This window comes from Vipera berus (assembly GCF_964194415.1).
Source record: "Vipera berus genome assembly, chromosome: 5".
Classification (NCBI taxonomy): Eukaryota; Metazoa; Chordata; class Lepidosauria; order Squamata; family Viperidae; genus Vipera; species Vipera berus.
The window spans coordinates 70,932,266-70,944,417 of record NC_138207.1 but is presented as its reverse complement, the minus strand read 5'-3'; the positions used below and the strand labels follow the sequence as shown (position 1 = coordinate 70,944,417).

The 12,152-nt window shown below is 38.8% G+C and overlaps 1 protein-coding gene across 1 annotated transcript in view; it reads right to left on the bottom strand.

The window, feature by feature from the left end:
* The window catches only part of ADGRA1 (adhesion G protein-coupled receptor A1), a gene marked incomplete at both ends in the record, with an annotated part of 483,384 nt that overhangs the window by 208,688 nt on the left and 262,544 nt on the right, over positions 1–12,152 (bottom strand). Inside the window, 3 exons of the mRNA XM_081329555.1 lie at positions 5,228–5,389; positions 9,603–9,752; positions 10,434–10,632. Coding sequence (XP_081185681.1) covers positions 5,228–5,389; positions 9,603–9,752; positions 10,434–10,632 — 511 coding nt within the window. The remainder of the gene's footprint in view (positions 1–5,227; positions 5,390–9,602; positions 9,753–10,433; positions 10,633–12,152) is intronic.

The following is a 12,152-nucleotide window of genomic DNA, read 5'->3' as shown; positions in this document are numbered from 1 at the left end:
ACCTTGGAGGTCATCTAGTCCAACCCCCTGCTCAGGCAGGAAACCCTATACCATTTCAGACAAATGGCTGGCCAGTCTTTTCTTAAAAACTTCCAGTGTTGGAGCATTCACCGCTTCTGGAGGCAGGTTGTTCCACTGATTAATTGTTCTGACTGTCAGGAAGTTTCTCCTTAGTTTTAGGTTGCTTCTCTCCTTGACTAGTTTCCATCTGTTGCTTCTTGTCCTGCTTTCAGGTGCTTTGGAGAATAGCTTGACTCCCTCTTCTTTGTGGCGGCCCCTGAGATATTGGAAGACTGCTATCATGTCACCCCTCACCCTTCTCTTCATTAAACTAGACATACCCAATTCCAGCAGCCGTTCCCTATATCAGGGCTTTTCAACCTTTTCACCCATTGTACCACTTTTAGGATAAGGCAGTATCCGAGTACCACCAGTCACCCAGAAAGTTGTCAAAAACTTGACCAAAAAAAAAGGGGGGAAAAACTTGACCAAAAAAAAAAAGGAAAAAATTCACTTATTGACTGTTCAAAGTTAAACCGGCACTGAAAAAAGTGACTTATGACCATTTTTCACACTTGTGACTGTTTTGATAAGCAAAGTGAATGGCTGGGGGGGGGGGCATGGCCAGCTCATCACTCAGGTTGCAGGGTGCCTGTGTGTGTGGGGGGGGAAATGCGTGGGTCTCTGGTGGAGGGGGTGGGAGTGGGGTAGGTGCCTTCCTTCCCTCTCTCTCTCTCCCTTTGTCCCTACATTTCTTCTTTCCTTCCTTCCATTCTTCCTTCCCTCCCTCTTTGTCCCTTCCTTTTGCAAGCAGGAAACACACAAACATACTTTCCCTGGCTTGCTCCCCACCTGAGGTTTCTTCATTTCTTCTTTTCTTCCTTCCTTCCCTCCCTCTCTCCCATTGTCCCTACATCTTTCCTTCCTTCCTTCCCTCCCTCTTTGTCCCTCCCTCCCTTCCTTCCTCCCTCCCTTTCCTTCCCTTTGTCCCTTCCTTCCTTCCCTCCCATTGTTCTTTCCTTCCTTCCTTCCTTTCCTCCCTCTTTGTCCCTTCCTTTTGCAAGCAGGAAATCTTGCACAGGAATTGCAGGATTTCTTTTCTTCTCTCTCTCTCTCTCTCTCTCTCTCTCTCTCTCTCTCTCTCTCTCTCTCTCTCTCTCTCTCCCTCCCTCCCTCCCTCCCTCCCTCTCTCTCTCTCTCTCTCTCTCTCTCTCACACACACACACACACACACTTTCCCTGGCTTGCTCCCCATCTGGGGTTTTCTTCCTCGCGAGGAGACCCACCCTTGCAAAAGGAGCATCCGGGATGGGGAAACGTGATTGATTTGCCATTGGCCTATAGCTGTCTCATTGCAATGGGTTATTAATGTACGTGATGATGTGTTATTATGCTTGCTATGTTCCAAATTATTAGAAAAATAAACCTCTGAATCTTAAAGTAAGAATTATTGGTTTGTGTTGCTGTCTCTTGTCTTTTCCCTTGGGTTTTTTCCACGACAGTATATATGCAGAAGATGTCTTACAACGGCATATTAGAATGAAGTCTTGAAAGCCAAAGATATAATAATAATAATAATAATAATAATAATAATAATAATAATAATAATAATAATAATAATGTTGGAAGGGACCTTGGAGGTCATCTAGTCCAACCCCCTGCTCAGGCAGGAAACCTTATACCATTTCAGGCAAATGGCTGTCCAGTCTCTTCTTAAAAACTTCCAGTGTTGGAGCATTCACCACTTCTGGAGGCAGGTTGTTCCACTGGTTAGTTGTTCTAACTGTCAGGAAGTTTCTCCTTAGTTCTAGGTTGCTTCTCTCCTTGACTAGTTTCCATCCGTTGCTTCTTGTCTTGCTTTCAGGTGCTTTGGAGAATAGCTTGACTCCCTCTTCTTTGTGGCGGCCCCTGAGATATTGGAACACTGCTATCATGTCACCCCTCACCCTTCTCTTCATTAAACTACACACATACCCAATTCCAGCAACCGTTCCCTATATGTTTTAGCCTCCAGCCCCCTAATCATCTTTGTTGCTCTTCTCTGTACCCTTTCTAGAGTCTCGACATCTTTTTTACATCGTGGTGACCAAAACTGGATGCAGTATTCCAGGTGTGGCCTTACCAAAGCATTGTAAAGTGGTATTAGTACTTCACTTGATCTTGATTCTATCCCTCTGTTAATGCAGCCTAGCACTGTGTTGGCTTTTTTGGCAGCTGCAGCACACTGCTGGCTCATATTGAAGTGATTGTCTACTAAGACTCCGAGATCCCTCTCACAGTTACTACTATTGAGCAAGGTACCACCTATACTATACCTATGCATTTGATTTTTCCTGCCTAAGTGTAGAACCTTACTTTTTTCACCATTGAATTTCATTTTGTTAGATAGTGCCCAGTGTTCGAGTCTCTCCAGATCCTTCTGTATCTTAAGCCTATCTTCTGGAGTATTGGCTATTCCTGCCAGCTTGGTGTCGTCTGCAAATTTGATGAGTTCCCCATCTATCCCCTCATCCAAATCATTAATGAAGATATTGAAGAGCACTGGGCCCAGAACAGAGCACTGGGGCACCCCACTACACACTTCCTTCCATGTAGATGTGGTTCCATTGAGGACCACACGCTGAGTACGGCCTATCAGCCAGCTACGAATCCATCTGGTGGTAATGCTATCTAACCCACATTTTTCTATCTTATCAAGTAGTAGGTTGTGATCTACTTTATCGAATGCCTTACTGAAGTCCAAGTAAATTATATCTACAGCATTCCTCTGGTCCACTAGTTTTGTCACTTGGTCAAAGAATGTAATAAGATTTGTCTGGCATGATCTGTTTTTGACAAACCCATGTTGACTTTTAGTGATGACTTTGTTTGCATCAAGGTGTTCGCTGATTTGTTGTTTGATTATCTTTTCCAGAATCTTCCCAAGTATTGAGGTCAGGCTGATAGGTCTGTAGTTTCCTGGATCTATTTTTTTCCCTTTTTTGAAGATGGGAACTACATCAGCTCTCTTCCAGTCCTCTGGTAGTTCCCCAGTGCTCCAGGATCTTTGAAAAATATAGTTCAGTGGTTCTGAGATCACGTCTGCCAGTTCCTTGAGAACCTTGGGGTGTAATCCATCTGGTCCTGGTGATTTGAACTCGTCTAGGCTGGACAGGTGCTCACTTACCATTTTCTTGCCTATCTTAACTTGCGTTTCTATTCTGTTTTTTATGGCACTGGTTTTGGTAGGTTGGACTGTTTTTTCCCTTTGTGTAAAGACAGATGCAAAAAACGAATTAAATAGTTCTGCTTTCTCCCTATTGCTTGTCACCTTCTTGCCACTTTCCCCCACTAATGGACCAATCATTTCCTTAACTTTTTTCTTGTTTTTTATATGTATCTTACACAGTAGTTGGTTTTCAGCTTGACACCTTCAGCACTTACAGCAAATTCACAAATATCAGATCAAATACTGGTTTAATACTCTGATACTGCTGTAACCAGAAGTGAATTTGTTAAGATGGTTTATACTTTAGGCAAAAATCACAGAATGCTATAAATATTTAAGACTTTGACTCCAAACCACCAAACAGATAATCTTACAGCATTTAGTATCAACCAAATACCATTATAGAGCTTTCTAGGATTTATTATTGCAGCTGAAATAATAAATCTCTTGACAAAAATTAGTTCCTATGATACTACATATCTTATTTTATCTGCAAAGAATGATTTGATTGTATAGCCATTAAGTTCAGTATTGTCTACAGCTCTTGGCCACAAGCAGCAATACAGAAATTCTACAATAAAGAAGCTAATCAGAAACAGGTTTTAGAATACTGTTTTGTAAGTCTCAAGTACTCCTACAAGTTTCTAAATCAGAAGATATTTGTACATATAAGATTAAAAAAACCCTCCTTGATGTTTTTCCTGTACAATATTATATGAATGATGTCTGAGGTCTTCACAATTTAGCAGGCAAACTAAATTGTGGCCTGCATGTAGCTGGATAGGTTCCCATCCAAAAATATACCAGGAAGTCCCTTCATTTGCAGTGCTACAAGAAGAGCCTAATGCTGGGAAAGGTTGAGGGCAAGAGAAGAAGGGGACGACAGAGAATGAGGTGGATGGATGGAGTCACTGAAGCAGTAGGCGTGAGCTTAAATGGACTCCAGAAGACGGTAGAGGACAGGAAGGCCTGGAGGAACATTGTCCATGGGGTGGTGATGGGTCGGACACGACTTCGCAGCTAACAACAACAAAGACACCTATTCTCAATATACATCCTGTGGTTCTGCATCTGTGAATGTCCTAGAACTAAGACCATGTAGCAGGACTAATATCATTCTGGCTGAAGGGATTACTTTGGAAAAGGGTTTTCCTTAAAGCCTTAATTTTATCATGAAAATTCCTATTTTCTTGCAAGACTCTGTAAAGTTCTTCCACATGGTACCAGTTATACAGCATTTTTTAACTGTAAAGTGCACGTTTTACTGTCAATAGTTTGTAAGAGATGCTGTACACAGATTCTGAAATCACGGCTATTCAGTTCCTATTCAGTGTCTGTATCAGTTTTAAACCCTACTGAATGGGCACTGATTTGTAAGGTAGTTCTTATTATATGGCAGAACCATGTGGTGTCAGATCGTCATCACTGTATTTTTCACTGTCAAGAACCACAGAGAGTTGCAAAGTGACTTGCTTTCTTACACCAAGGACGTTCTGCCCTCTGTGCATGACATTTCCCTCTGTGAATACCCATTTCAGCTACACTGTTCAGATTGCAGAGACTGTGGGGAAAAGCTCGTCTGGCTTGGCTTTGTTCAATGCAGACTTGCCAGGTAGTTGTAGTCTTTTAATAACATCATTTAAATTAGAATAGCAAAATATCTATTCACATACTGTATCTTAATCTTTTTTCCCAGGTGAAAACCTTCCTCCCCAGCCAATTGCTCTTTCTGCTCTTTCTGGCTCCTTCCTTGGCCATTTCTTCCACTAGTCATTAATTGGGATCCAACTATTGTGCTATCTTGTTATAATTCTATAACTTAAAATGAAAAAAGTGGTACTTTACCATTTGTTTTGCTTTACTGAAATCATTTGTAAGTTCTGGCAAGGAACAAAACATATGAGAAGTTGTAAAAATGGTTCAGTGTGTACTGTAGACAGAGACACATTTTTCAAGGAGTGTTTGCTTCTTCCTACTGACCAATATTTTACCAAGTCAGGAAGCCATATATAATAATACCTTTGATACAACTTGCGTATTGCTGCTCAAAGTTTGATTTGAGATGCGTGCCACACACTGGACAATTCTTGCACAAGCTTTTTTGTCCTTTTGTGCCATCCATAATACATGGTCATCTACCAGCATTAAATTGCTGGCTATCTCTATGACAGCATCTGCAAGCTGTTAAGAGAAAAAGACAAAAGGAAAGGAAAAAAAGAGTATAAACTATCTAACTTCTATACAACATAAGGGCAAAATTGAAAACAGCTGTAATCTGTGAAGAATTCAGAAACTACCTGTTCTAGGAACATCAGCTTATTTTTAAACATGGTAGTCAAAAGATTGATGGATATGCCTCTTTGCAAATCAATGATTAGCAAGTCAAAATTACTTCAAAGTTACATGAGTCCAAGCAATTGTTCTATTGAGAATAGATTTTTCTTAGAGACTATTCAGCAAGAATTTTAGCAATAAAATATAGATGCAAAAAATAATAATCCCTGAAGCAAACACAAGAAATTCAGTTATAAGAATTTGATCGTAAACATTTTTAAAAAAGCATTAATTGCAGCTCATAGTAATGAAAAGGCCAAATTATATATAAATGATACAGAAAATAGCAATGTAATTGTTAATAGGATAAAACAGATTAGGTTTTGTTGGAACACTACTCTCATAAGAAGGCTTGGGTATCTTCATCTTCAGATAAAACTATCATAGAAATCAATACTCATAACTGAGGTAATAACTGATTATGCTATGCATTGGGAACAGCATTGGTCTGACCATAGTTAATAGCTGATTTATAGAAATTTGATAAATAGTATCTCAGTGGCTCAGAAATCAGCCCAAACCATAGTTTTCATTTCACAAGAGTCAAATCCCAAACCCTTGCTTTAATTTCCAAATGTGTGGCTGGTTTAAACCCTAATATGGTTAGTCCTTGTATTTGCATCTACTATGAACCCATCCACTATTTAATGGCTAATTTCTCAAATCACATATGTTCCTAATTGTTGAATTAAGCCACAGTGACTGAATTCACGCAAACATCAGCACCCAAAGTGAAAAACAAACCACAATTTAATGTGTATGTACCATCAGACACGGTACTTCAAAATCAGATGACATTCTATTAAAAACACTTTTAGAGTGATTTTAAAAATAGCAGTAAAATACTTTTGATTAGCATTTTAAATGAAAATGAAATATTTAAACTTGATTTCTAAAAAGAGGTTTTTTTTTCATTGACAGATTACAATAGTTTTCCTAATAGTAAGTTCACTTAATTTAAAAAACTTATTCTTTAAAAATATAGTCTGGTGCCTAAACTATTAACACTTTACCTCTTTTTATTTCATTTAACATACATATAACAGATCTTTTAATGGGTACTAGAATTGAGCACATAGGACTACTACACTTTAATGAGGTGGGGATATACGTTTGAAGTGGTCCAGAGTTAATTATCCCACAAGCTCCATGATTATTGGAGCACATAGATTAACCCAGTTCATATTCTACAATATTAAACATAACAGATTACAATACAAGCTAACACATTTTTTCCCCAGAAGTACCATTTCTGCTTACAGGCTGACAAGAGTAGGGAAAAGATCAGTCACAAAGAGCTCCATGGTGAATCCATTCAAGAATATAAGTAGAATAATCCAAGTGCTCCAATGGCTTCCCACTTTTATTTTATTGGGTTTTTTCCCCCACTACTGATTTATCAGACCACCCAACTCAACATGACTCAACAAAAAGCAAACTATCAACCAAAAAGAGCCACATAAAATATACAGAATATATAAATATGAATATGGGGTTATTAATGCTTGGGTGACTTAAAGAGGGTTTGGAAAGCACCGGACATTTATTTATTTATTTATTTATTTATTTATTTATTTATTTATTTATTTATTTATTTATTTGTTTGTTTGTTTGTTTGTTTGTTTGTTTATTTATTTATTTATTATTGGGACTTATATGCCGCCCTATCTCCCGAAGGACTCAGGGCGGCTGACAACAATAAAATACAATAATACAAAACTCAAAAACAAATTAAATTAATAGCCCCAATAGAATAAGTTAAAATTAAAGTTAAAAATTAAAAACATTATTAAAATCCCTGTCAGTCCAGGTCAGCCTGATGGAAAAGGAGTGTTCTGAGGCCATGGCGAAAGGATCGGAGATCCCGGGCCATCCGGAGCTCAAGGGGGAGTTGGTTCCATAGGGCTGGCGCTCCCACAGAGAAGGCCCTCCCCCTGGGGGTCGCCAGCCGACACTGTCTGGCCGACGGCACCCTAAGGAGGCCCTCTCTGTGTGAGCGCACTGGGCGATGGGAAGTCGTTCCCGGCAGCAGACGGTCCTGCAAGTATCCCGGGCCTAAGCCATGTAGGGCTTTAAAGGTAAGTACCAGACTCTAGTTTGAGAATGGTCACATTGTGAGTCAGGAAATATATCCTAGGGGGGAAAAAACACTGACTGCAGTTTCTTCCCTCTCAGTGAAATATTTTAGATAGATCATTAATTTAGCTACTTATGTTTAGCTGACATCTAAAACACCACTGTGAAAATGTTTAAAATCCAAGCCATTTAACATCAAGCTACCACGTGAATTAAAAAGCATAAGACATTTTACTGGCATGAATTCTAGTTTCACATGAGTTTGACAAGGTCAGAACCACAGGAAGCTTTATTCAGCTCTTCAGAAAAGAGCAATGAATGGTATGAGTCTAGGAAAATGTGACATTGAACAAATGCTCAGAAAAACTTCACCTGTTTGAAGCAAAAATGCTAGTACAGTCAATATAAAATGTTTTTATAAAAAAGTTTTAAGTTTTAGCTCTGGATCACCAAGGCTTCGCATTCAGTAGTACATTTGCTGAATTACTCCTTCCAAGATCAACTTTGCAAACTAAACAGGTAGCAGGAAATTAACAAAGCCAAAACAAATTTTAAAAAGTATTTCAACATATAAGAATCATCAGCCCAAAATACTGCAACGAGTGTTTTATTCAAATATTATATCAGAATTAGATGAAAATATTATTAGGTACATTATTGCCAATAAGACAAAAACAACATTTGCGGTCTCAAGATTAGTGCCTTCTTTGAATGAGAATGCTTCATAAAATATTTTGGTTTACTAAGCATTTAACTTTCTCTGGAGAAGGCTCTAATATTGGAAAGGTCAGAAGGAAAGAATAGGTACACATTTGGGCTTTTTAGAAATACAATGAAAATATGTCAGATTAATCTTAAAATGAACATACTTAGCAAAAACAGATTTAATCCTAAACTCATACAATCACAGAAAAGTCTATAATGAGTAATACATTTTTTTAGGTACAAGTAATCCTTAGGTTACAAAGGCAATTGGAACAGGAAACTCTGTTCCCAGCCATAAAGTGCAACATTACATGATGTCACTTAAAGTGGCAAATCTGGCAGTTCCTGTTGCTGTTCTTAAATGAAGACTGCATAGGTCGTTAAGTGAGGAGCTCACATGATCACATCATCAGACTTCCTGTTGGCTTGCCCACTTACTTTGCTCATGAGAAGTGATAGGAAATGTTGGGAATCTGATTCACATAACTGCAGGGGAAGGGCGTTCTCTGTGGGCGCGCCAGCCCTTTGGAACCAGCTTCCCACAGAGCTTAGGACCGCCCCCGACCTTCGCTCATTTCGTAGGGACTTGAAAACTTGTTTTTTTGAGTTGTCTGGCCCAGACTAAGGGGTTTTAATTATTTAATTAATGGGGTTTAAGTTAATTAATGAGCCTTGGTGGAGCAGTGGGCTAATGCCTCCTTAAGTAACACCAGCTGCCTGCAATTAGTGCAGGTTCGCATCCCACCAGGCTCAAGGTTGACTCAGCCTTCCATCCTTCCGAGGTAGGTAAAATGAGGACCCAGATTGTTGGGGGCAATTAAGCTGACTTTGTAATAATGCCGCTGGGGGGAGGGGGCGCGAAAGCCCTAATAAGCAGGCATATACATAGAATGAAGGCTATTGCTAAGCACATTAATTTGTGCTTTAAAATTGTAAGCCGCCCTGAGTCTTCGGAGAAGGGCGGGATATAAATGGGATTAAAAAAACAACAACTGGGCACTGAGCACCCACACTGCAATCACATGACTACAGAGGTGCTGCAATTGCTGAAACTTGAAGGACCTATCGTAAGTCCCTCTCATTCAATGCCATTATAAAGTTGAATGAATGGTCATAACTCAAAGACTATACATTATATAATTCAATTTTTTTAAAAAAATCTTGAATAAGTTGGAATTACTATTTTAAAAAGATTCCACCCCCTCCTGAAAAACCATTACTGGACATTAAATTAAATCCAACATTAAATCATCATCATGTTAACTGAATAGAGTCTTACTTCTTTGACTTCCTCCATATATAGAATCAGCTTTTCCAACATGTAAGCTAAATAAGTAACGCCCTCTTTATCTGCAAATTTGGCAGCATCTCTTGTGAAAGCTGCTAGTTGATGGGAAAATTCAAGTGCATTGCTAGCATTAAGATGCCTCTGGAAAAAAAATCCCAAAAGATAAAATTTGGTTAAAAGTTTAATTCCATTTTTTACATTTTAAAAAATTAACATTTTATTTTCTAGAGATGAAGAACATTATTGATGTATAATTCAAACTTGCAAACAACATTATATTGTAAAATATTTAAATTGTCTAATAAGAACACTATGTTTTAAATACTTAAAGGTCCAATACTTGTAACTTAAATAATTTTTTTTGTCAAGCAACTTTCCCCTGACAGAACCATTTATCAGCACCATGAATACTGATCCAGTGTCAATAATTTAAATGAATAAAGATAAGGAATAGTACCATGAAAATCATGTTTGAATCAATGTCACAATCTATTTATGCTTATTTCAAAATAAAATAGTTGAATACAACTAGAGTTATACTATATACAGTGGTGGGATTCAGCCAGTTCGCATCAGTTTGGCCGAACCGGTAGCTATTTTTTTGTTGCCCAGGCCCAGAATGGACTTCCAGAAGCGGCATCCACACAGAGAACCGGTTGCTCAGATATTTGAATGCTACCACTGAGTATATATGTTTGGATAGTTCAGAATCTATTCTTGTTATACAGCTTAAGATAGCAAAGACTTTCTCTACAGAAACTTGGTAAGAACTGTGTAACATTTACACATACAATAAACTCTGTGCATGACAGTGTGGTTTACCTGACTGAAAGCATGAAGGATTTGAGTTACTTCCTGTGAATAAGGACATTTAGAATAATCTTCTTCGGCCCACCAACCTGTACGGTTACAATTACGCCACGCTTTTAACTCTTCTTTCCCATTCAGAAAGGAAGCTGATCTTAGGGAATGCTGAAAACATGAATGGTAAGCAGTTACACCTGCCACAGTTTTAGGCCACCTGTGAAAAAAAATACAAATAAGCTACTTGCAATGTCGCGTGGTTGAACGGAGAGGCGGACACTTGAGCTGGGTAGTATTTCTTTATTGAGTCAGAAATGAAGCTGGAGCAAAGGGGTTACCTGGCGTCTCTTTATACCTGCCCAGGTGAATGGTGACCAATAGATTTAAACCTGGGCTTCCCGCCAGTGCAGGTGGCCAATGGATTTAAACCCTGGCTTCCCGCCAGAGCTGACCATGCCCTGGGGCTGTCAACGACTCGCTCTATTCAGGCTTTCCCGCCAAAGCAGTTATAGCCTGGAGCTGTCCAGCCCCCTGTTGTGCTGACATTTCCGTGTATGCTTTAAAGGCATACACTACACCACTGCAATGCTACGCTAATACATTAACATTAGATAAAGTTCCAACTTAAGGCACACTTCCTACAGAATACTGCATATTCCCCTGAACTTATGAGAGGTAAACTAGGAACAGACAAGCTTTTCCCCCCGATCAAAAGCTACAGTATTACAGCTGTATTTTGTTTAGGGAAACAGATTTGTTTAGGGAAACTTCCAATGATGAGAACAGCTAAAACAAATGGTGGCCAAGGTCAGAATAAAAAATATAGGGAGAGGGAGAGGTATCCATTTTTTGTCTTCTTTCTAGAATTTCTACTTCTTTCTTCAATTGCAACCCTCTAGGTGAGTGTGTTTTTGATGTCTTCATTTCCCTCTTCCTTTCTCCTCACATGAAAAGCTTGTTGTTGCTAGAGCATTGAATTTTTTGCTTGCGAAAGACTTCTGAACTTAGCAATGGATTTTTAAAATTAGGCCCTAAAGCTACAGGTTGCCCATCCTTGTAATAAATAATGCAATACATCATCTGTCTTGAAGTAGAACCCATAGAGCAATTCCCTTGCCTGCTTTATATTGAATAATGGGTTCTTCTATTTGAAATCATTTTAACTGGTATATTTATCAATTAAAGAGGCTAGATCTTTTGGTCTTAAAACTGGCAAAGCTTACTTCCACACCCACCCTGGCCATACCCACCCGGCCCCCTGAGGGCAACCGCAATGCTGATGCGGCCCTCAATGAAATTGAGTTTGACACCCCTGGTATAGCTGAATATTTATTTTTAGTTTCTTTTATAATATGAAGACTTTTTTCTTTAATGAATGTAAGACCAAGTTCTCGAATTTCCCCTCACACATACATACATTATCAATATTTTACAATGCCACCATGATGATTTTTTTGTCTCATTATCTTCCCCTCTAAAATTCCATATACAGTATAGGAAATTATTATGTCAGGCAGAAGGATAGAACAGAGCCTTCCTCATAATGTATTATGTGCAAATATGCAGTAACATTCTGTCAACCAAGAAATCTTCTCCACTCCAGTCAAGATATAACTTTAAAACCTGGGTGAGGAGCAAGTCATGTTCATAAGTGGCACTGGCAATCTTTAGGAATTTGTAGAATTTTTTTTACATTATCAGCATCTATAGGAAAATATCTGATCAATAATTCTATAT